Source organism: Hylobates moloch, unplaced genomic scaffold, assembly GCF_009828535.3.
Source record: "Hylobates moloch isolate HMO894 unplaced genomic scaffold, HMol_V3 SCAFFOLD_8, whole genome shotgun sequence".
In the NCBI taxonomy this organism is placed as follows: domain Eukaryota; kingdom Metazoa; phylum Chordata; class Mammalia; order Primates; family Hylobatidae; genus Hylobates; species Hylobates moloch.
In genome coordinates this window covers 8,124,122-8,150,427 of record NW_026652283.1, presented here as the reverse complement: position 1 = coordinate 8,150,427, position 26,306 = coordinate 8,124,122, and the positions used below count along the sequence as shown (strand labels likewise).

Here is a 26,306-nt window from a genome sequence, read left to right as displayed (position 1 = left end):
AACACTTTTACACTGTTGGTGAGACTGTAAACTAGTTCAACCATTGTGGAAGACAGTGTGGCGATTCCTCAAGGATCTAGAACTACAAATACCATTTGACCCAGCAATCCCATTACTAGGTATGTACCCAAAGGATTATAAATAATGCTGCTATAAAGACACATGCACTTGTATGTTTAGTGCAGCACTATTCACAATAGCAAAGACTTGGAACCAACCCAAATGTCCATCAATGATAGACTGGATTAAGAAAATGTGGCACATGTACACCATGGAATACTATGCAGCCATAAAAAAGGATGAGTTCATGTCCTTTGTAGGGACATGGATGAAGCTGGAAACCATCATTCTGAGCAAACTGTCACAAGGACAAAAACCAAACACCGCATGTTCTTACTCACAGGTGGGAACTGAACAATGAGAACACTTGGACACAGGAAGGGGATCATCACACACTGGGGCCTGTCGTGGGGTGGGGGGAGGGGGGAGGGATAGCATTAGGAGATATACCTAATGTAAATGACGAGTTAATGGGTGCAGCACACCAACATGGCACATGTATACATATGTAACAAACCTGCACATTGTGCACATGTACCCTAGAACGTACAGTATAATAAAAATAAATAAATAAAAAATAAAGATGCCAAGATGGCACAGGATAAAATCTGACAATCATCCCTCCTAAAAACTCTAATAGAATCTCTAATAGAATTAATCTCCTTAAATATAATATCCTAAATAGCAAAACACTAAACCTATTTCAGTGGAAATCGGAAACTAAACAGAAATCACTGCAATCCTTATTGCTTAACACTATACTGGAGGTTCTAAAGCAGTGGTTCTCAACTGGGGAGAATCTGGAAATTGTACGGTAGCATTTCTGCTTGCTTGAGATCTGGGGCGGACATATTGGCATTTAGTAGTCATTGGTCAGAAATGCTATGCAAAAGACAAAACTGCCCAATTTAAAAGTAAGCGAATATAATGAAGAGCAATACATACACAAGTACATACAAATGACCAAATAAACTATGAAAAGATTCTCTCATCGTTCATGGTGAGAAAAATACAAATTAGCCTGCGGTGGCTCACGCTTGTGATCCCAGCACTTTGGGTGGCTGAGGCGGGCGGATCATGAGGTCAGGAGATCGAGACCACAGTGAAACCCCATCTCTACTAAAAATACAAAAAAATTAGCCGGGCGTGGTGGCGGGCGCCTGTAGTCCCAGCTACTCAGAGAGGCTGAGGCAGGAGAATGGCATGAACCCGGGAGGTGGAGCTTGCAGTGAGCCGAGATCGCGCCACTGCACTCCAGCCTGGCTGACAGAGCAAGACTCTGTCTCAAAAAAAAAAACAAAAAAAAAAAAAGAAAAATACAAATTAAAATAGCCATAAGATAGCAATTAATTCTCATCTGATTGGAAAAAAAAATTGCAAGTTGAAATGCAAAAAGTTATGGGCTTTTTAAAAAGTAATCTGATTATTTAGAGACGGAGTCTTGCTCTGTTGCCCAGGCTGAAGTGCGGTGGCAGGACCTTGGCTCACTGCAACCTCCACCTCCCAGGTTCAAGTGATTCTCCTGTCTCAGCCTCCTGAGTAGCTGGGACTACAGGTGCCTGCCACCATGCCCAGCTAATTTTTGTATTTTTAGTAGAGATGAAGTTTCACCATGTTGCCCTTTGGTCTCAAACTCCTGACCTCAAGTGATCCTCCCACCTCAGCCTCCCAAAGTGCTGAGATTACGGCGTGAGCCACTGTGCCTGGCTATACATTTTTTTTTTTTTTTTTGAGATGGAGTCTTGCTCGGTCGCCCAGGCTGGAGTGCAGTGGCGCAATCTCGGCTCACTGCAAGCTCCGCCTCCCGGGTTCACGCCATTCTCCTGCCTCAGCCTCTCCGAGTAGCTGGGACTACAGGCGCCCGCCACCACGCCCGGCTAATTTTTTGTATTTTTAGTAGAGACGGGGTTTCACCCTGGTCTCGATCTCCTGACCTCGTGATCCGCCCGCCTCGGCCTCCCAAAGTGCTGGGATTACAAGCGTGAGCCACCGCGCCCAGCCACATTTTTTTAAATATGTATTTTGTTCCATCAATTCCAACCTTGATGAGACTTATCAAGATAAAAGCCACCAGTATATAAAACAAAACATATTCACAAGGATGTTTATAGTATTATTGCTCACAATAGTAAAACACTGAACACAAATTGCAATTCAATTCTGGCAAACAAGGTAGAGAGGCTCTTGCTCTATCAGATATCTACCCATAGTACCAAAAGAATAAAGACTGGCATTCATACATAAAAAGCACGATACAATAGACTAAGGGACCTTGCAATAGACCAATGCACATATGAAAATTAAACACATTACAAAGTAGTAATAAACATACTATTCAATAAGTAGTGTTCAGACAACCAGTTACTCATTTTGAAAAAAGAAAACAGGATCTCTTTCATCATGCTGAACAGCAAAATCAATTTCAGGTAGATTAAAGTCCTAAACATGGAAAAGCTTTTAGAAGACATTCAAGAACTGAACATGACCAAAGGGTGGAGAAGAATTTCTTCAATTTAAAAATAGTAGAGAATGTAAAGAAATAGATGAATATGCTTGACATTAAAAGTGACAATTTTTGCCCATCAAAATCTATAATCAAAAAAAAGAAGAAATACCACAGACTGGGATGAAAATACTGTACTTACAATTCATATAACTGACAAAAGAATTTGAAGTCAGATTAGATAAATCTGGCCAGGTACAGTGGCTCACACCTATAATCACTGGACGCTGGGAGGATGAGATGGGAGGATCACTTGAGGCCAAGAGTTCAAGACTAGCCTGGGCAACATAGCGAGACCTCATCCTGATAAAAAATAAGATATTTTTATAAAGGAAAAAAAGAAAAAGAGCCCGCAGATCAATACAAAAAAGGGAAAAAAAAAATCTCGATTAAAAAAGGACACAAAGGACCTGAACAGGCAATTCATAGATGAGATACCAGAATATGCACTAAAAAAAGTGAACAGATGCATAACCTCAACAGTGAGAGATAAATTAAAATAATGACATGACATAAGTTCACATTATTTTGGCAGAAGGTTTACTGTCTACCAATCTTACAGGTTGGCAAGAAGGTGGCATTGTAAGAAATAGTGTTCAACGAGGAGAAATTCTAAGGTAGTATACTCACTTTGGAGAATCATTTGGCAATATCTAGTAGAGCTGAAGTTATTGTAATACACTACAACACAGAAATCCCACTTCTGGGTGAATGGGTTAACCCAGAAATACTCTTGACGATGTATCTAAGGATGAAGTTTTATAACACAAAATAATAACTAGTTTAGGAATATAGACAGAAGAACTAAAAGTACATATAGGAAAGATAAATACCAAGTTCAGGATGTGGGGAAGAGAGAAGAAAACGATCAGAGAGAGTAAACAGGTAACTATATTGACAACTTATTTCTAAAGCTGGTTAATGGGTGCAAGGGAATCCTTTATACCTTTTTGTAAGCCTCACTGATCTCAAAACAACCTTTTTTTTTCTTTTTGAGACAGGGTCTTGCTGTGTCGCCCAGGCCAGAATGCAGCCTCCCAAGTAGCTGGGACCAGAGGTGTGAATCACCACGTCTGGCTTATTTAATTAATTTATTTTTTGTAGAGATGGGGTCTCTCTACATTGTTCAGGCTGGTCTCTAACCTCAGGACTCAAGCCATTCTCTTGCCTTGGCATCCCAAAGTATTGGGTGGGGGATTACAGGACTGAGCCACAGCACCCGACCTCAAAACAAACTTAATGAAAAAAGTATTACTTCTTCATATAAAACTAAGTTACTTTCTAAACTTCCTTTTGCCTGAAGTAAGAAGAGTAACTATTAATTAAATCTCAACGTAGTAAAGTAAAAGTGACCCATAAAAGATGCCATTTAGCACTCTTCTAGCTAGTCAGCAGGTTGTGTTATAATGAAAAATTAAAATGAGACATGAAGAGCTAATTCAAGGAGGCAGAAGTCATTTTTCAAGAATAGAAAGTAGGCTGGGCACGGTGGCTCACACCTGGTGGCTCCCAGCAATTTGGGAGGCTGATCACTTGAGCCAGGAGTTCAAGACCAGCCTGGCCAACACAGTGAAACCCCATCTCTATTAAAAATTAGCCTAGCATGGGGGTGCACACCTGTAGTCCCAGCTACTCAGGAGGCTGAGGCATGAGAATTGCTTGAACCTGGGAGGCAGACGTTGCAGTGAGCTGAGATCATACCACTGTACTCTAGCCTGGGTGGCAGAGCAAGACTCCATCAGAGGAAAAAAAAAAAAAAAAGTAGAAAGTAAAATTAATATAACCAATATCTTTCAAATCTTCACTGTGTTCTTACTCTATCATGTATTCTGAATAAGCCATCATATTGAATTTCATGATTATCAATATATTGCCCTTTTTTTTTTTTTTTAGACGGAGTGTTGCTGTCGCCCAGGCTGGAGTGCAGTGGTGTGATCTCGGCTCACTGCAGGCTCCGCCCCCCCGGGGCCTGCCTCAGCCTCCCCAGTAGCTGGGACTACAGGCGCCCGCCACCTCACCCGGCTAATTTTTTGTATTTTTAGTAGAGATGGGGTTTCACCGTGTTAGCCAGGATGGTCTCAATCTCCTGACCTCGTGATCCGCCCGCCTCAGCCTCCCAAAATACTGGGATTACAGGCGTGAGCCACCGCGCCCGGCAGTTTTACTAAATGTTTGTATTCCCAACACTGCATTGTTTGGTTTTGCATATATTTAAATTTTATATAAATGCAATACATGTATTCTCTTCTTTGACTTGCCTTTTTAAATGAACATTATGTTTTTGAGATTCATCCATGTGATTATAGATCTCAGAGAGGTAAGTAGGAATGACATCACCTGCGGCCTGGTAGCCAGGGCAAGAACTTAAGATTTTTCTGGGAATGAAACTGGGGAGCTATTGGAGGAATTTTTTTTGTTTTTGTTTTTGAGACAGGCTGGAGTGCAGTGGTATGATCATGGTTCACTGCAGCCTCGACCACCCAGGCTCAAGCAATCTTTCTGCCTTAGCTTCCTGAGCAGCTGGGACCCCAGGTGCATGCCACCATGCCCAGCTAATTTTTTTTTTTTTTTTCCAGACAGAGTCTCACTCTGTTGCCCAGGCTGGAGTGCAGTGGTGCAATCTTGACTCACTGCAACCTCTGCCTCCTGGTTCAAGAGATTCTCATGCCTTGGCCTCCTAAGGAGCTAGGACTAAACAGGCATGTGCCACTGCACCTGGCCAACTTTATATTTTTAGTAGAGATGGGGTTTCACTATGTTAGCCAGGCTAGTCTTGAACTCCTGGCCTCAAGTGTTCCATCCACCTTGGCCTAAGAATGTGCTGGAATTACACGTTTGGGCCACCAAGCTTGGCCCCAGCTAATTTATTTTTATATTTTGTAGAGACAGGGTCTCCCCCTTGATTGCCCAGGCTGGTTTTGAACCTTGAGCTCAGGATGATCTTCCTGCCTCAGCCTCCCAAAGTGTTGGGGATTACCAGTGTGAGCCATTGTGCCCGGCGCTATTGGAGGATTTTGAGCAAAGGCTGATTTGACTTGCAATGTAAAAGCATCCATCATACCACTGCAGTGTTAGGAAGAGATTAGGAGGGAAGGGTAGAAGCAAGAAGACCGACCCCTTAAGGGGCTACTATAGGTAATCCAAATAAGAGAAGATGGTATTAGGAGTGGAGATGGTAAAAAATGGTCAGATTTGGAAACATTCTGAGTAGAGATTTCAAGGGGTTCCTGACAATTTGAATATGAGGTATAAGAATAGAGAGGGACCAGGACGCCTTTAAGGATTTGGATCTAAATCAGAAAAACAGAGCTGTCATTAAGCAAAAGAGAGAGGCTGGATGTGGTGGCTCTCATCTATAATCCCACAAGTTTAGAAGGCCAATGCAGGAGGATTGCTTGAGCCCAGGAGTTTGAAACCAGCCTGAGCAACGTAGGGAGACCCTATCTCTACAAAAAAAATGTAAAAAATTAGGCCGGCGCTGGGTGTGGTAGCTCATGCCTGTAATCCCAGCATTCTGGGAGGCTGAGGCAGGTGTATCACCTAGGTCAGAGGTTTGAGACCAGCCTGGCCAACATGGTGAAACCCTGTCTCTACTAAAAATAAAAAAATTAGCTGGGCATGGTGGCAGGTGCCTGTAGTCCCAGCTACTCAGGAGGCTGAGGCAGGAGAATCACTTGAACTCATGAGGTGGAGGTTGCAGTGAGCTGAGATTGCACCACTGCACTCCAGCCTGGGTGACAGAGTGAGGCTCGTTTCAAAAAATAAAATAATTAGACAGGCATGGTGGCATGTGCCTGTGGTCTCGGGTACTTAGGAGGCTGAGGCAGGAGGACCGCTTGAGCCTGGGAGGTTGAGGCTGCAGTGAGCTGTGATCCTGCCACTGCACTCCAGCCTGGGAGACAGGCAAGACCCCATCATTCACTCACTCATACATACATACATATATACATACATAAGAATAAAATGATAAGGAGATAACTACAGGTAGAACACATTGTAAGGAGTTCAGTTTTGGAGATACTGAGTAAGCAATTCCTTATATAAACCTGGAGTTGGAGCAGGGAAAAAAGCCTAAATTGGAGATAGAAATTAGGAAATAATAAACATACAAATGGTATTTAAAGTCATGAGCTGTACAAGATTACTAAGAAAGTGATATAAACAGAAGAGGAGGATAAAAACCCAACGCCTAAGCTCTGATGTACCTGAACAATAAAGAGATCTGAGAAAATACATATTTAAGAAAATCAAAATCAGCAATCTTGTTTGGACCAATGGGTAAAATGGGTTATGACATCTTATAGGAACTCCAATTATATACAAAATAAGTACATAACCAAAGAGGGAATCTCTAACTTTTGTCAGATAACCAATACATGTGTAAACTAGGTTACAAATTGAGAATGGGTGAAGGCAGATTTAATATGATTCAGTGAAACAGAATTATATTACTAGAAAAATAACAAGAGTTTAATTACATTGATGGCATGTGTAAAAATCGTATTTACATGTAAAAGGAAATACGTTTTTCAACTTATTAAGAAGGTCTAGAGTTACACATACGAATACTCACTGGACAAGTTATAAATGTTACTTTATATACTAGAAAGATAATTGCATTATTTTTTACCTAATGAGCAGTTGCTTTGCATTCTCCCATCTGTTGAGCAACGTAACATGGTGCCAACCACACGGCCTCCCACGACAATGACACGTACATCCCGTCCATGAGACTCTTTAACATACTTCTGGAACAGGTATGGCGCTTCATGGCGAATAAGATGGCTTAGATCAGCCAAATGGTGCTTATCTCGAGCCAAGAAAACAGCTTTACCTATGATTGAAAAGAATAAAAATACGTGTTAAGTCATCAATTGTGGGCAGCTAATACCTATCATCTGAATCTTCTTGTATCACAATGTGCTATTTCAGAACCAATTACACTGTATTTAAGTTTTCCTTGTTAGAACTGTTTTAACAGTGAAATAATACAAAAATATATAAAGACAAGGTAAATAATCTCCTTTTACCACTCCCCAAACTCTTTCATGACAAACTAAAATTTATTTTGATATACGCTGTGAGGCAGGGGTCTAGATTTGTACTTCTCCAGGTTAGCCAATAATGTCAGTCTTATTCACTAGCAAAACTTTTTATCTCTGAATTAAAAAGTTATATATTATTATATATTAAAAGTGATATATTATTATACAATACATTAATATATGAGATTAGGATATAGTAATACAGCAGTAAATTACCTCAATTTTTTTCTGAATTCTCTAGCCTGTTCCACTGCTCTATTTGTCTATTTTTGTGCCAATGAAAGTGGCTGTTTTTGATATATGGTTCTAAATTCCTCCCATGGTGGGGAGGGGAAAGGAGAGATACTGAATCTATGTCACTTCTGGCTGAACCTAGGAGGGCTTGTGATTGCTCTGAACAAGAGAATATAGCAGAAGTAATTCCATTATGACTTATGAGGGTAGACCATAAAAGGTCATAGAGATTTTTTCTTCACTTTAGCATTCACTGTAGGAGGCCTGAGACTCTTGGCTGCTCTATTGGAGAAGCCAAATATAAAGAATGCAGTCAACAGTTCCAGCTGAACTCTGATCCAGCCATCCCTGCCAAAACACAAAATATGTCAATGCACTCAGATTGATGTATCATTTTATGCCTTAAAATTCTACCTTAGGCTGGGCGCAGTGGCTCACGCCTGTAATACCAACACTTGGGGAGGCCGAGACAGGTGGATCACCAGACGTCAGGAGTTCGAGACCAGCCTGGCCAACATGGTGAAACCCCATCTCTACTAAAAATACAAAAAAACAAAGCAGCTGGGTGTGGTGGCGGATGCCTGTAATCCCAGCTACTTGGGAGGCTGAGGCAGGAGAATCGCTTGAATCTGGGAGACAGAGGTTGCAGTGAGCTGAGATCACGCCACTACACTCCAGCCTGGGCAACAAGAGCAAAACTCCATCTCAAAACAACAACAAACTACCTTAATCCAAAGTCATTAAGATATTTTCATATGCCATCTTATAAAGTGTTACAGTTTTACCTTACGCATTTAAGTCTTCAAACTACATATCTTTAGAGGGCGATGACTGGAGTTAGTGATCTAAGGTCTTCTTGTTTCTTTGCCTTTTTTTAGACAGAGTCTGGCTCTATCGCCCAGGCTGGAGTGCAGTGGCCTGATCTCAGCTCACTGCAACCTCCGCCTCCCGGGTTCAAGCAATTCTCCTCCCTCAGCCTCCTGAGTAGCTGGGATTACAGGCGTATGCCACCACATCTGGCTAATTTTTGTATTTTTAGTAGAGGCGAAGTTTCACCACATTGGCCAGCTGGTCTTGAACTACTGACCTCAGGTGATCTGCCTGCCTTAGCCTCCCAAAGTGCTGGGATTACGGGCGGTCTTTATATTATTGAGGAAGATACAGACATTAACTTGAGACTCAGTCTAAGTATGTATGTTAAAATCTCTAGGTAACCACTAAACAAATAGCTTTTAGCCAAACTGAACAACTCATAGTAGCCTTTTGTAAGTCTGAGGTATCATGCATCTAACAATTTCTCTCTATTCTTCAAAGTCACTCATATTAATAAGCAAGAATAGTTTCAAAACTATATACCTTACCAACAACTCATACACACCTCTATGACCCCGCGTATTCTTTACTACCATTGGGAACTCCAGTACTTCAGCTTCATCAATCATTTTAGCAAAATTTTCATGGCCACCTGGTTTGAGCAATAAAAAAATTTAAGACAAACAGCAGCAGTATTTTGTGATCAATTTTATCAATACTAAAGACAACCAACAGCACAAGGAAGTTGAAGGTAAGAGCCTGATGGCTATCTTTTTTTCTTGGAGAAAGTATGTGTAAGTTGAAAATATAACTGAATATCAGTTTAAAACAATACGTTGTAAAACAAATAGTAGCTCCCTTAATCTATACATATTCTGATATCTAACTTAAGTATCTTTCAGCTAAGCAGAGTTTCCTAATTCTATGCCATTTCTCATGTTTTTATCCTTATTATTGTCCCACACAAGTAACAGAAGTCCCAAGATTTACTTTAATATATTCAATTCCCTGCTTGAATTAAGGAACTGAAGAATGAGTTGGTTAAGATCTATCCAAGGTTGAAGAGATGCTGCACACACTGACACACTCTTTTTATTATCAACAAACACACACACACAATTTTTCTTATCTCCATTATTAATCAGAGTTCTTTCTACACTGGGGTAACTCAGCATCATGGGTTAAGTCTCCTTTCTTATTCTTTTTATTGCCCAAAACCAAATGATACAATAACAAGATTAGAGCAAAAATAGATTGTAGCTACAAAAATCAGCACGATGAGAGAGAAAAGCTGAGACAGGAGAAAGTCCATTAAACAAGTGAAATACGAGAAATTTATAGTGTTGCAAAATTATGACTTGGTCACCAAATTTTAATCCTTCATCAATAGAACAAAGGTAATACTTGTTAATTTAGTTAACCTGTTTTTCCTTCTTTCTATTCTCATAAAATCAAAATTGTACAATCATGTTATAAACTATTAATATCCCCAAAGCACTAAAAACACAGAATTCTCAACTTACACTAATTCTGTCTCTTCTTATGCAATTGCTAAAAACAGAAACTGCGTCCACACATGCCATACAGGCTTGGTGGGGGTTGGGGGGGAAGAGTTCCTTTTTTTAAAATATTAACAATAAGGAGAGGACAAGGGTTCCTTTGTAAAGCCTCATTAAATCTCCAAGCATTCTACTAGATATTTATTTGGAGAAATACCTTTATGGAAAACTCTGGACTGATTTAAGTTTAATCTTTTCCAAACAAGAGAATTAACGGCAGGAAATACATTAGCAAAATATTGTTTAAAGCAGTGCTACTCAGAATGTGGTCCTGTAACCTGTGCCTGTATAGGAGTTGTTCACTATTGTTACGTGGTCAGATAAATACAAAAAGGGTAGGCAGCAGAAGTTTTTTATAGCAATCTGGCACTGCTGTGATCATTTTATTATATTTTACATGAGTATTAGTCTACCACAGATTGATCTTTTTAAAAAAAAAAACCCTTTTACCAGAAGTTTGAAAGCATTGCTTTAAAGCACACCTACTGAAGTGTTACTTTCTTTAAAAACATTAAAATATTTGAGTTATCAAAATGGTAATGAAGAAAATGAAAAATTCATGTCATAAAATTAGAATTATCTTTTACCACAGAGGTTGGCAAACTAAGGCCTGCAGGTCAAATTTGACCTATTGGCTGTTTTTATAATAAAGTTTCATCGGAACAAAGCTACTCATTTGTTTAAGCATTGTCTATAGCAGCTTTCATGCTACAACAGCATTACGGAGGGTTACCAAAGAACTTATGGCTTGTAAAATCTAAAATACTTATAATCTTGCCCTTTACAGAAAAAGTTTTTTAACCCTATTTTCCCCCATAATATGAAACAAATCTTTATAATTCGTAATTATCCTGTCCAGCGTGTTAAAACTGAAAGTCACTTCTATAAGATGTTCTTTCATGTCTGTAAATTTATCCTATTAAACTATCAGTGGTTAATACTTAAGAGGCTATGTATGCTCTTTAGTAGGCTCACCATAAGAGAAGGTATCTGGCAGAGGAACACCATGGCCAGCCAACTCTTGAAATGTCCAGAACTTATTAACGCAGTTCAGGATGGCTTGAGGTCGGTTCATTAACCGACATCCCATCTTCTCTAGATGGCGCAAAACAGTGATGTCACTATCACTTTGCACCCAAGGGGTTGGTACTCTGACTACCACCACTTGTGGGTAGGCAGTGATTAGCTCTCCATTGATCCGCAGACCTGAAATATATAAATACAAGGCCAAAACCATTAGAGGGAAATATACAACAAAATAGAGGAATAGTAATACACCAACTTTGGATCACAAAATGAAATGTACTATTTTGTTAATATTAAATTGGGATAGAGATATTCCCCTGTAAGAAAAAAGAAAATTTAATTAGAAAAATCTCTGGTTAAAGAAATTATAGTACACATCACTACAATGAATTACCATATAGCCATTAAAAAGAATGTCATAAACATGTATGTTCAGAGATGAACAAATGCCCAGATACATAATGCTGAGTTTTTATTTTAAAGGGCAAATCTGAGAAAAAGTTTTATTTGTGCATACACATAAAAAATATCTAAGTGGGCCGGGTGCAGTGGCTCACACCATAATCCCAACACTTTAGGATGCCAAGGCAGGCGGATCACGAGGTCAAGAGATCGAGGCCATCCTGGCCAACATGGTGAAACCCCAACTCTACTAAAAATACAAAAACTAACTGGGTGTGGTGGCCAGGAACCTCTAATCCCAGCTACTCGGGAGGCTGAGGCAGGAGAATCACTTGAACCCAGGAGGTGGAGGTTGCAGTGACCCGAGATAGTGCCACTGCACTCCAGCCTGGTGACACAGAGAGACTCAAAAAAAAAAAAAAAAAAATCTAAGTGGTTTAACGATTTAACTGGCTTCCTCTGAATATGACTGGGTGGCAAGGCAGGAAGAAGAAGGTTGAAGAGAAAAATTGAACATTGTGCCCTATGCAATTCTCAATCTATATTATGTTTTGTATGTTTTTTAAAAAGTGAGAACATATGCCTCTATAATGAAAAAAGAAAACAATTTTTTAAAATAAATGTTTCTTGAACATTTATCCAACACCATTCTATTTAGGGAGACCCCAAATAATACACAAACAAGGTATTTATATGAGTTGCTTCTTTTTTTTGAGATAAGGATATAGAGAATGGGAATGTTAAGAAGGGAAGCTGGTCTGGGGCAGATGATGTTGGATTTGGATCTAGATAGGAAAGACTTTGGTAATGACATAAGGATTTTAAAGTAGAATTACTGTACTTAAAATGTAGACTGGAACTATACATATATGTATACAGTCATATTGGTGGAGTGAAAACTGTGTATTTATGTTTAAATATTAATTTATAGGGTCAGGTTCAGTGGCTCACACCTGTAATCTCAGCACTTTAGGAAGCCGAGGTGGGTGGATCACCTGAGGTCAGGAGTTCGAAACCAGTCTGGCCAACATGGTGAAACCCTGTCTGTACTAAAAATAGAACAATTAGCCAGGCATGGTGGCAGGTGCCTGTAATACCAGCTACTCGAGAGGCTGAGGCAGGAGAATCGCTTGTACCTAGGAGGCAGAGGTTGCAGTGAGCTGAGATCGAGCCACTGCACTTCAGCCTCGGCGACAGAGTGAAATTGTGTGTTAAAAAAAAAAAAGAAAGAAAGAAAAGGGCTGGGCACACTGGCTCACACCTGTAATCCCAGCACTTTGGGAGGCTGAGGAGGGCGGATTACCTGAAGTCAGGAGTTCAAGACCAGCCTGACCAACATGGAGAAACCCCATCTCTACTAAAAATACAAAATTAGCCGGGCGTGGTGGCTCACACATAAAATCCCAGCTACTTGGGAGGCTGAGGTGGAAGAACTGCTTGAACCAGGGAGGCGGAAGTTGTGGTGAGCCAAGATCCTGCCATTGCATTCCAGCCTGGGCAACAAGAGTGAAACACCATCTCAAAAAAAAAAAAATTCATTTACGGGGCCGGGCGCAGTGGCTCACGCTTGTAATCCCAGTACTTTGGGAGGCTGAGGCGGGTGGATCATGAGGTCAGGAGATCAAGACCATGGTGAAACCCCGTCTCTACTAAAAATACAAAAAAAATTAGCCGGGCGTGGTGGCGGGCGCCTGTAGTCCCAGCTACTCGGAGAGGCTGAGGCAGGAGAATGGCGTGAACCCGGGAGGCGGGGCTTGCAGTGAGCCGAGATTGCGCCACTGCACTCCAGCCTGGGCGACAGAGCGAGACTCCGTCTCAAAAAAAAAAAAAAAAAATGCATTTATGGGAATCAGCCTGAGAACAGCTAAAGAAATAGGAATATGTAAGTTGAAAATATGAAAGTAAAAAAGGGACACCTAGGACCTCAACAAGAGCCAGGAGAAGAAAGTAAAACTTAAAGGAAAAAAATCAGTGAAAAACAAAACCAGCAACGCCAGCCACAGTGGCTCACGCCTGTAATCCCAGCACTTTAGGAAGCTGAGGTGGGCAAATCACTTGAAGTCAGGAGTTCAAGACCAGTTGGCCAACATGGCAAAACCCATCTCTACTAAAAATACAAAAATTTCACAAGGACAGAAAACCAAACACTGCATGTTCTCACAGGTGGGAGTTGAACAATGAGAACACACAGACACAGGGTGGGGAACATCACACACCGGGGCCCGTTGGTGGGTGAGGGGCTGGGGGAGGGATAGCATTAGGAGAAATACCTAATGTAAATGGCCAGTTGACGGGTGCAGCAAACCAACATGGTACACGTATACCTATGTAACAAACCTGCACGTTGTACACATGTACCCTAGAACTTAAAGTACAATAATTAAAAAAAGAAAGAATTATCTTTAAAAAATGCAAAAATTAGGCATGGTGGCACACACCTGTAATCCTAGCTACTTGGGAGGCTGAGGCAGGAGGTACACTTGAACCTAGGAAGTGGAGGTTGAAGTGAGCAGAGACTGTGCCACTGCACTCCAGCCTAAGCAACAGAGCGAGACTCCGTCTCAAAAAAAAATAAATAAAAAAGTTTAAAAAGCTTGCAAAATCTACAATTATTAAAGAGTATTATAAGAAATAAGAAAATCAGGAGAGAACAATCCAAACCATTAAATGAAAGAAAACAAGAAGATTAAGTTTTGAGAAAAGCCTGAGTCATCAGGAAGAAAGACAATGTAATTGTCAAGAAAAAATTCAACCATTATTACCTTGTCATTATGCTAACCTGGAAGTAGCTTTTGTTCCTTTTTAAAAATGGGATACAGAAAGCAAAAAACTGTTCCACTCTCCAGTATAAACAGCCTATCTGTTGCCACCGGAAAATGGGAGTGCTCTACCCAAAGTATAGTTGGATCTGTACAGTGTACTATGGGGGTATTAGTGAGGATGGAAAGAAATTCAATGCCACCTGTAACAAATACCTGATGTTATTCTAGGAAAGCAGAAGTGATCCAAGGCTGGAAAGATGAATGTGAGCCAAAAGTGGCATCTCTTATGACTCTGCCTTATGAGCTACTGATCTCTTGAGCACTCACCAAATATCACTCATGCCTTTGACATAGAGCTTATAAATGGATATAAAAGGAATGGTTTCTTCCCTTAGACCCCTGTTATTTAGTAAACAAGTGCACATAATTGTTCGAAGAACTTTACCCACACTTCCACTACTCATTGTAAAACCTCTGCCTTCCAGGTGCAAACAACTCTCTTGCCTCAGCCTCCCAAGTAGCTGAGATTACAGGTGAGCATCACCACGCCTGGATAATTTTTGTATTTTTAGTAGAGACAGGGTTTCCCCATGTTGGCCAGGCTGGTCTCCAACTCCTGACTTCAGGTGATCTGCCCACCTTGGCCTCCCAAAGTACTGGGATTCCAGACCTGAGAGACCGTGCCCAGCCTGCTCTTCTTTTTCAATCTCTTCAGAATCTCTGCAGAAGTAGAGACCAGGCATAATCTACCATGGGTGTTCACAGGAGGTAGTGCCATGCATTTGCAGAACTTCCCAGGGCCAACATCCACCACATTGGAACCACTGAGAGAACTCCCTTGTTGCTGCATGGGATGCCAATGTCCACACAGTGCAGAGAATCTGTTACACAGAGTAATGGTCGGCAGGTTAACTAAGATGTCTCTGTGAAAGGTTGGTGGTCAGCCTTGGGATCAATAACCGTCAGAAGGCACAGCTCCTGGAAGGCTGCCTGGACTTGGTTAGTGAAGGTTCCAAGAGTCAAGCAGCCAGCAACAGGAGTGGCTCCAGTGGTGGGAGCAAACTTCAGCACAGCCTGCCAGCAAGCATTCCTAGAGGATATGACACTGACATCAATACAGTTTTCAATGGCAACAATGAAAGGAGCTGCCAGTAGAAGCTTCTCCTAGGTCCTCTTCAAATTGATGATGCAGATGTCATCACTTTTTCTTTTATAGATATATATTCCATCTGAAAGTGAAGGGTGGTGCCACCTAAGTGGGTTCCTGCTGCAAGGAACTTGAGGACATCCTCCTCCTCCATGTGCTCTTTGTAGGACATCAAGGGTTCCAGACACCGTGAAAACCTCCCTTTAAGTTACGATGAGAAGGCCACATTGACCCCTCCCTCTCTAGGTAGCATAGAAAGGGACAGTGTCATTCTTTAGGATGGCAGTAGAAACCACAGAATAGTAAAACGAAAAGCATTAAAATCCACATGCTTTCCCTTCTACTTTTTAGGTTAAAACTATAGATGATTCATGATTTTTATGTTAAATGTGTAACAAATGTTATTAAAAGGCTCTCCAGCTGGGCATGGTGGCTCATGCCTGTAATCCCAACACTATGGGAGGCTGAGGCGGGTGGATCACTTGAGGTCAGGAGTTTTGAGACCAGCCTGGCCAACACGGTGAAACCCCATCTCTACTAAAAATACAAAATTAGCTGGGCATGGTGGCGCATGCCTGTAATCCTAGCTACTTGGGAGGCTGAGGCACAAGAATTGCTTGAACCTGGGAGGCAGAGGTTGCAGTGAGCCAAGATTGCACCACTGTGCTCCAGCCTGGATGACAGAGCAAGACTCTGTCTCAAAAAAAAAAAAAAAAAAACTCTCCTTTTTTAATAATTTAAACTTTTATTTTAGATTCAGGGGGTACACATGCAGGTTTGTATATTTGCATGATGCTGAGGTCTGGGGTATAACTGATCCTGTCACCCAGGGAGTGAGCACAGTACCCAATAGTTAGTTTTGGTCTTGCTCTGTCGCCCAGGCTGGAGTGCAGTGGCGCCATCTCGGCTCACTGCAAGCTCTGCCTCCTGGGTTCACGCCATTCTCCTGCCTCAGCCTCCCAAGTAGCTGGGACTACAGGCACCCACCATCATGCCAGGCTAATTTTTTGGATTTTTAGTAGAGATGGGGTTTCACCATGTTAGCCAGGCTGGTCTCAATCTCCTGACCCCGTGATCCACTGGCCTCGGCCTCCCCAAAGTGCTGGGATTACAGGCATGAGCCACTGTGCCCAGCCCCAACAGTTAGTGTTTTAACCCTTGCGCCGCTCCCTCCTGGTTCTCCTATTTTATTTATTTATTTTCCTTCCATCAAGTTATACTTGAAGTTATAATTGAAGAACTGATTCTTTTTTTTTTTTTCTTTTTTTTTTGAGATGGAGTCTTGCTCTGTTGCCCAGGCTGGAGTGCAGTGGCGCGATCTCGGCTCACTGCAACCTCTGCCTCCCAGGCTCAAGTGAATCTCCTGCCTCAGCCTCCCAAGTTGCCAAGACCATAGACACACACCACCACACCTAGCTAAATTTTTTTATTTTTTAAATTTTTTTTGACAGAGTCTCGCTCTGTCGCTCAGGCTGGAGTGCAATGGCTCAGCCTCGGCTCACTGCAACCTCCGCCTCCTGGGTTCAAGCAATTCTTCTGCTCCAGCCTCCCAAGTAGCTGGAACTACAGCACACACCACCACGCCCAGCTAATTTTTGTATTTTTAGTACAGCTGGGGTTTCACCATATCGGCCAGGCTGGTCTCGAACTCCTGACCTCATGATTTGCCCGCCTCGGCCTCCCAAAATGCTGGGATTACAGGCGTGAGCCACCACACCTGGCTAATTTTTGTATTTTTTAGAGGGGATAGGGTTTCACCATGTTGGCCAGGCTGGTCTTGAAGTCCTGACCTCAAGTGATCCGCCCATCTCAGCCTCTCAAAGTGCTGGGATTATGGGCATGAGCTAACACGTCCGGTCCAGTTCTCCTATTTTTAAGAGTAGCTCAGTTATCACTGTTAGGTCAAACAACCATGAGAATTCTCTAAGTGCATGTCAATTGTGGAGAAAACAGCAAAAGGAGACATATGCTCTTTAAAATATTAATATCAAGAATAAAGCATCTTCCTGGAGTTGGAGACCATTATTTTAAGTGAAGTAATTCAGGAAAGAAAAGTCAAACATCATATGTTCTCACTTATAAGTGGGAGGTAAGCTATGAGGATGCAAAGGCATAAGAATGATATAATGGACTTTGGGGACTCAGGGGGGAAGGGTGGCGGGGGCTGAGGGATAAAAGACTACACATTGGGTACAGTGTACACTGCTTGGATGACGGGTGCACCCATTTGAGAAACCACCACCAAAGAACTTACCCATGTAACCAAACACCTGTTCTCCAAAAACTACTGAAATAAAAAACACTGTAAAAAAGAAGTCTATAATGACCGTCGGGGAAAAAAGTATTCTAAAAGAGGGGACACAAAATACAATGTGTTGTTATTCATCATGTTGGTATTATTATTTACCATATCAAAGAATTCAGAAACTAGAAAATACAAATATGGCCGGGTGTGGTAGCTCACACCTATAATCCCAGCACTTTGGGAGGCCGAGGCAGGCAGTCCACCTGAGGTCAGGAGTCCGAGACCAGCCTGGCCAACATAGTGAAACCCTGCCTCTACTAAAAATATAAAAATTAGCTGAGCGCAGTGGCAGGCGTCTGTAATCCCAGCTACTGGGGAGGCTAAGGCAGAACTGCTTGAACCCAAGAGGCGGAGGTTGCTGTGAGCTGAGATTAGGCCACCACACCCCAGCCTGGGTGACAGAGCGAGACCCTGTCTGGGAAAAGAAGAGAAAATATAAATACATCAGTCATCATTTCAATGTTTGTGTCTCCCAAAATGTTAAGTGTTGAAATCCTAACCCTCAATGTGATGACACAAGGAGGTAGAGCTCTCATCAATGGGATTAGTGCCTTTATAAGAGACAAGAAGCCAGGTGTGGTGGCTCACACCTGTAATTCCACTTTGGAAGGCCGAGGCAGGAGGGTCGCTTGAGCCCAAGGAGTTCAAGATCATCCTGAGCAACGCGGTGTGACCTGTCTCTACAAAAAAATTTTTAAAAATCAGTCCAGCAGGCCGGGCGCGGTGGCTCACGCTTGTAATCCCAGCACTTTGGGAGGCTGAGGCGGGCGGATCACGAGGTCAGGAGATCGAGACCACGGTGAAACCCCATCTCTACTAAAAATACAAAAAAAAAAAAAAAAATTAGCCGGGCGTGGTGGCGGGCGCCTGTAGTCCCAGCTACTCGGAGAGGCTGAGGCAGGAGAATGGCGCGAACCCGGGAGGCGGAGCTTGCAGTGAGCCGAGATCGCGCCACTGCACTCCAGCCTGGGCGACAGAGCAAGACTCCGTCTCAAAAAAAAATAAATAAATAAATAAATAAAAACTACAACTTTACTCTCTAGTCTCCTTTTCTTATTTAGACTAAGATGTTTTTCTTATTTAGACTAAGACGTTTTTGCAATAGTGGTGTGTGTGTGTGTAATCAGACAAAAAGATTTAAAAGTCTTACAAAATAATGAATAGTCAAGAAGAAAACATCACGGATGACCATACAAATACTGTCCAGGAGAGAAGACATTTTAATGGACTTCAGATAGGTCATTACTTCAGGCCTTGGTTACTGCATTTTCAAAATGAGTTCTAAGAAACAGCTTGTTATTACTAGATCAACTTTTTATGAAGAATGCTATTTTAAGCTTTGCGTTGTCCAGCAGAAACACTTAGGATGTACATTCAAGAACCATTAATTGCACGGTGTGGTGGTTCATCACTGTAATCCCAGAACTCCAGGAAGTTGAGGCAGGCAGACTGCTTGAACCTCAGGAGTTCCAAGGTAGGCTAGGCAACATAGCAAAACTCTGTCTCTACAAAAAAATACAAAACTTAGCTGGGCAGAGTGGTACACGCCTGTAGTTCCAGCTACTTAAGAGGCTCGGCTTGGGATCACCTGAGGCCAGGTAGGTCAAGGCTCCCACTGTCCCTAACCCTGATAATTTAAGCAAAATGAATAGTGACGGTAATGGATTATAATTTTTTTAATGAGACCATAAATCCAGAAGATAACAGAGAAAATTCATGGGCCAGGCGCAGTGGCTCACACCTGTAATCCCAGCACTTTGGGAAGCCAAGGCAGGCGGATCACCTGAGGTCGGGAGTTCGAGACCAGTCTGACCAACATGGAGAAACTCCGTCTCTACTAAAAATACAAAATTAGCCGGGCATGGTGGCGCATGCCTGTAATCCCAGCTACTCGGCAGGCTGAGGCAAGAGAATCACTTGAAGCTGTGAGGCGGAGCTTATGGTGAGCCAAGATCACGCCATTGCACTCCAGCCTGGGCAACAAGAGCGAAACTCCTCTCCAAAAAAAAAAAAAAAAAAAAAAAAAAAAGAGAAAATCCTTCCTTACAGTACAATACCAACGAATAAATACAGAATGAATAATAGAGATGAGGGGGAAAAAATCCATTTTGTAACAACATCATAATATAATTGATTCAAGCAAGATTCATCAATGGAGGCTAAAACTATTAAAAGTCTGATATAGAAATAGGATATTTACAGTCTCAATCACCCCATATATTATTAATAAAGAAAAACACTGTATCTATATAGTAGGGAAACTTGGAAGACCTTAACCAAGTAATCAAATGTTGAGAAAAATGGGTATATGCCTCTGATGTAAAGAATTATGAAGTACAGCATTTCACTTATGTGATATTCTTACCAAAAATGCAAAACCTGACTCTAATTCTTAGTATATATCAGACAAATCCAAACTGAGGGACATTCTGCAGAAAAGCTCACTTGTACTCTACAAAATTGTCAATGTCAAAAAAGACACAGGCAAAAAAAAACAGTCACAATTAAAGGAAACTAAAGACACATGAGAAATACAATGTGAGATCTTGAAGAAATCCTGGATAAAGGAGAAAAAAATGCTAAAATGATATAGCTATTTTTGAGTATGAACTATATATTAGTTAACAGTAATTAATAAGGCTGGGCACGGTGGCTCACACCTGCAATCCCAGCACTTTGGGAGGCCAAGGCGGGAGGATCACCTGAGGTTAGGAGTTCGAGACCAGCCTGGCCAACACGGTGAAACCCTGTCTCTACTAAAAACAAAAAAAAATTAGCCGGGTGTGGTGGCACATGCCCGTAATCCCAGCTACTTGAGAGGCTGAGGCAGGAGAACTGCCTGAACGCGGGAGGCAGAGGCTGCGGTGAGCAGAGATTGTGCCATTGCATTCCAGCCTGGGCAACAAGAGCGAAACTCCGTCTCAGAAAAGAAAATAATTAACAGTAGTACTAAAATTCCTGAAACTGGCTGGGTGAGGTAGCTCACATCTATAATCTCAGCACTTTGGGAGGCTGAGGCACTTGGGATTACTTGAGCCCAGGAGTTCAAGACCAGCCTGGGTAACATAAGACCTAATCTCCATAAAAAACAAACAAAAATTAGTTGGGCATCATGACACACACCTGTAGTCCTACCCAGGGAGGTCAAGGCTGCAGTGAGCCATGATCACACTGCTGCACTCCAGCCTGGGAGACAGAGCAAGACCCGTCAAAAAAAAAGGGAAATGCGTGCTTAAGAATTTGGGGCACCTTGATCTACTCGGAAAACAAACAAACAAACTACATGGAGTGGCAAAGCAAATGTGGCCAAGTATTAACAATGGGTGAAAACTGAATAAACTGTATATAGGAGCTATTTGTATTATTTTTGCAACACCTCTATAAATTTGAACCTATTTCAAAATAAAAAGTTTTTAAAAGAAAGACAAAGCTAGTAGACTTTTCATTTTAACTGCTTGGAGAAAGAAATTACCCAGCATCCCTAAATAGCACCTTATAAAAAGAAAATAATTTTCAAGCACACACCAAACTTGTAGCTTTCTAAAATTAGGCCCATCCTTAAAACTAAAATAGAAAGAACTAACAATGGTTTTCCACTCCAAAACTGGAAAACACTACCATGTGAGGAAGAAATCTTTCAGTTGTAACAAAATTGGTTAACTTGCTGCACTGAAGAGATTAATACAGACAATAAAAAGTCTAAAATTAGGCCAGGGCAGTGGCTCACACCTGTAATCCCAGCACTTTGGGAGGCTGAGGCAGGCAGATCACCTGAGGTCAGGAGTTTGAGACCAGCCTGACTAACATGGAGAAGCCCTGTCTCTAGGAAAAACACAAAATTAGCCGGGTGTGGTGGCGCATGCCTGTAATCCCAGCTACTCAGGAGGCTGAGGCAGGAGAATTGCTTGAACCTGGGAGGCAGAGGTTGCAGTGAGCCGAGATCCCGCCATTGCACTCCAGCCTGGGCAGTAAGAGTGAAACTACGTCTTAACAAAACAAACAAAAAAGAAAGTCTAAAACAATAACCATTCCCATAAATATGTCATTAAACAAAAACAGGCAAAAGTTCAATGAATAAAGTTTTAAAATTTTTGCCCCAAAGCTAATTATGTATCTTATCTACTTAGCAATATTTCCCTCTGTTTTAAAGCTTAATCCCTTGGTATTTACATTTAAAAAAAAAAAAATTTAGGCTGAGCACAGTGGCTCACGCCTTTATTCCCAGAACTTTGGGAGGCTGAGGCTGGCAGATCACCTGAGGTCAGGAGTTTGAGACCAGCCTGGCCAATGTGGCAAAGCCCCGTCTCTACTAAAAATACAAAAATTAGCTGGGCATGATGGTGTGCGCCTGTAGTTCCAGCTACTTTAGAAGCTGAGGCAGGAGAATCACTTGAACCCACGAGGTGGAGGATGCAATGGGCTGAGACTGTGGCAATGCATTCCAGCCTGGGCAACAAAGCAAGGCTCCATGTAAAAAAGAAAAAAAAAAATTTAGCCTGCTTGATAAATATTGCTGCCTGGTAAGTAGGCAGCAATACCCCACAGCTGACATCATTACCAAATATTCTGCAGCTCTCTGACCAAGGAAAACAAAATTTTTGATTTGACCTATAAACTTTCTGTATCCATATAAGGACAGTTTTTCTTATTGCCTATTAGAGGAAATTTAAGAAATATAATCCAGAAGATGACAGAAGCGAGAAAACGACCTCAATTCTCCTCATTTTCCCCTGAAGTGAATTTCTGATCCTTAATGTATTATTTGCTTAGCTGACATCAAGTCTCATGAAAGGACTACAAAGAACTCCAAAGGTTTTAACCAATGGCAAACTGGAACATCGAAGATGGAATTCAGTTTGCCTCTTGGTGTTTATTACTTTCTCCATCTGGAAGATGCTTTTTAAATACATAAATATATCTATTTTTATAAAATAATTTGGAATACAAGTTAACGCCTTCCTAGTTCCTGTGTTGAATAGTTAATAAAAAGAAACAACTAAAATAAACTTTGAGAAGCTACACAATACTATGGGCAAGTAAAACATGATAACATCTAAACCCAATGGCCACCAACAAAAACAAAATCAAGGATTTTTACACGCATGAGTCCCACTAAATGAACTCACATTCAGTCCAAATATAGCTTGATTCCTTAGATGTCATTAAATACTATATGATTTGATATTATTTTTCATCTACGAGACAAAGATTCTTATGCATACATAATAAAGGTATTAAGGTGAGGGTAGTAGGCACTAACTTCCTGCTCATAAGAACATAAATTAAACAAACTTTCTGAGCATCAACAGGTCACCAGAACCAATATATTTACTTTCAAAATACCTTTCAGGTAAACTAGTTCATTCTATTTCCAGCCATGTTAAAATACAAGATTACTATCTCCCATGAACAGCTTTGAACTGCTCCCCTAGTTCAAACCCTTATATTTCTGAATTTGGCAACAATTAGGTCAAGTTATCCTTTCTCCAAGTTCTCCTTCCTTCTCCCATATCTCAGATTTAGGCTCCTTTCTTTGCCTTAAGTCTACTTCGGTACCATAAGGCCTAGGTAAAATATAACTTTTCCACGAAACTTCACCATTCCTCTGCCTTACCAGATAATTCCTCTGTGTTCTCCAAGTACCTTATTTGTACATCTATTATAACCACTAACACTATTTTATTGTCCTCTAGTAGACCTACAAGCACTTGATGGGGTGAGGACAGTATCCTACTCAAACACTGTACCTTTCAAAGGGTCAATATATAGTAGACAGTAAGTAGTCATACAATCTACCTAAATCAATCAATCAACATCTATCCAGAGACAGGGTCTCACTGTGTCACCCAGGCTACAGTGCAGTGGTCATAGCTCACTTCAGCCTCAAATTCCTGTGCTCAATCAATCCTCCTACCTCAGCCTCTCCGAGTAGCTAGGACTACAGGTGTGCACCACCACGTCCAGCTAATTTCTTATTTTTATTTTATTTTTTGTAGTGACAAGGTCTTGCTATGTTGCCCAGGCTGGTCTTGAACTCCTGGCCTCACATGATCTTCCTGCCTTGGCCTCCCACAATGCTGGGATTACAGGCGTGAGCCACCATGCCCAGCCTGAATCAATTTTAATTAACAAACTCTTTACTTCACATGAATTTAAAATCTCAACTTATTATAGTTTCTCACTTATTCAGACTTAAAGCAATTTCATGTTTTTCCTTATATTCAGGTTACTTAATAATAGAACATTCTCCTCCTCCATATCTATTCATGGCTATGGTAGTAAATAGATACTACACGACGGATCTCATCTTGTAACTTTGAAATAATAGTAGATCCTGAGTTAAGATGTGGCAATGATCTGAGCAAAGGTTTTAAAATGTGGGGTTTTTTTTTTTTTGCATTAACAAGAAGCATTTGTTTTCTAAATAAAATATGTATAATATAAATTCAAGAACTGGTATTTCTGAACGGAATAATTCTTTGTTGTTGGGGGCTGTACTATGTGTTATGAGATATTTAGCAGCATCCTTAGCCTCTATCCATTAGCTGCCAAGAGCAACCTCCTGCCCAGGTGTTTCAAACAAAACATCTACAGGTATTTCTAAATCACAATTCTATACAACTGAATAGTATACAGCCATACTAAATAGTAGGTATATTCCCAAGAAAAACAACAATAAACGTCATCAAAAAGATTTGTTTATAGCTGACTTATTCAAAGTTGCAAACTGGAAACAACACAAATGTCTACCAATAAGACCTATGCAGTATATATATATATATATATTTTTTTTTTTTTTTTGAGACAGAGTCTTGCTGTGTCACCCAGGCTGGAGTGCAGTGGCGCGATCTTGGCTCACTGCAAGCTCCACCTCCCGGGTTCAGGCCATTCTCCTGCCTCGGCCTCCCGAGTAGCTGGGACTACAGGCGCCCGCCAACATGCCCGGCTAATTTTTTGTATTTTTAGTAGAGACAGGGTTTCACCGTGTTAGCCAGGATGGTCTCGATCTCCTGACCTCGTGATCCGCCCGCCTCGGCCTCCCAAAGTGCTGGGATTACAGGCTTGAGCCACTGCGCCCGGCCCCTATGCAGTATATTGTATGAATTATACCTCAACTAAAAATTGAAGAATAAAGAATTTTGGCTGGGCTGACATATGAAAACCGCTAAAATATTAAGTCAGGGAAAAATAATATTCAGAACAATGTGTATGATTCTTTTGCGTAAAAAAATTAAAGAGTGTGTGTGTGTGTGTGTGTGTATATATATAAAATTTTCTGTTATATGCATAACGCTTTCCCCCTGGAAGAATATTCAAGAAGGCAGGTGATGGGCATTATCTTCACGAAGTGTCTGCATTTTAATTATGCCATTAGTACTTTTTTACTCTTAGGATACGCATACAACAGTTATTAATGTTAAAATGTCAGATTATCTGAAAGCTAAGATTTTGAACCATTTTTCCTTCTTCCTTATTAAAGAGGTAACACCACCCCAAAAATACACAATGCAGTAAATATACAGTTTTTAATTTTTTAAATACTCAGCCATGTTAAAACACAAGATTACTATCTCCATAAACAGAAATTGAATAGGAAAGCGTGAATGTGACTTCAATTAATGGACCTAGATGTGTTGGGCTCCATATATTACAAAGGGCAGAAGAGTCCAGTAATTTGATTCCTTAGGATCAAAGGTGCTCCAAATGAGACAGGCAACTAAAGTCTTGATCAATGGCAGAAACAAAGGGCAAGTAGGAATCACCTGCTAAGTAAAAGCTAAAGGCTAGAGTGGCAAGAGAAAACAGCCTCACATTATACAGACATGTGCCCATTTATGTGTTGATTTGGTCATTAAATCTACAAAAATCTCCAATACCAACAGGGTCTCAAGCTCCAGTCCACAATAAAAGTTCTAGTTCTAGTCCAAGGGACCCAAGACACCAAGCAGACGCAACCAAAGTTACTATTCGGCAAGAAACAAACTTGGGCAGGGGAAGAAGAAGCAGAGTACTTCATACTCTAAAATAAGCCTGCAAAGTAAAATGTTAAGGCACATGAAAAAAGTAAGAAAAACAGGCAATAAACTTAGTAATCAAGAGATGAATTCCATCCTGATGAAACAAACATGATAATGCAATCTGAAATGACTTTAAAATAAGTATACTCAAGATCCTCAAAAGGATAAAAAATATATATCCTCGCTTGAGATATTGTAAAAGCTAAAAAAGTTAAAAAAAAAAAAATCCGCAGGTATCCAAGAGGAATATCAGATTAACTATAAATGACAGGAGACTATTCTACATATATAAGATGCCGAAATAAAAACATCTACAAAACACTGGAGTACAAAGTAACTGACTCTCCACAGTTTTAAACCCAATGAAACTATCATTGAAGAATAAAGCAAATAAAGACATTTCCAGGCACAAAGCAAAGATTGTTTACCAAT

At 41.0% G+C, this 26,306-nt stretch overlaps 1 protein-coding gene across 14 annotated transcripts in view; it reads right to left on the bottom strand.

The window, feature by feature from the left end:
- The window catches only part of RIMKLB (ribosomal modification protein rimK like family member B), a 63,610-nt gene that overhangs the window by 13,565 nt on the left and 23,739 nt on the right, over positions 1-26,306 (bottom strand). For all 14 annotated transcript variants that reach the window (XR_004249126.2, XR_004249133.2, XR_004249135.2 and 11 more), the window contains 3 exons: positions 11,190-11,420; positions 9,221-9,307; positions 7,194-7,397 (listed from right to left, as the gene is read on the bottom strand). Coding sequence is in view for 1 of the 14 variants with exons in the window: in XM_032159558.2 (XP_032015449.1) it covers positions 7,194-7,397; positions 9,221-9,307; positions 11,190-11,420 (522 nt within the window). In the remaining 13 variants the exon portion in view is untranslated. The remainder of the gene's footprint in view (positions 1-7,193; positions 7,398-9,220; positions 9,308-11,189; positions 11,421-26,306) is intronic.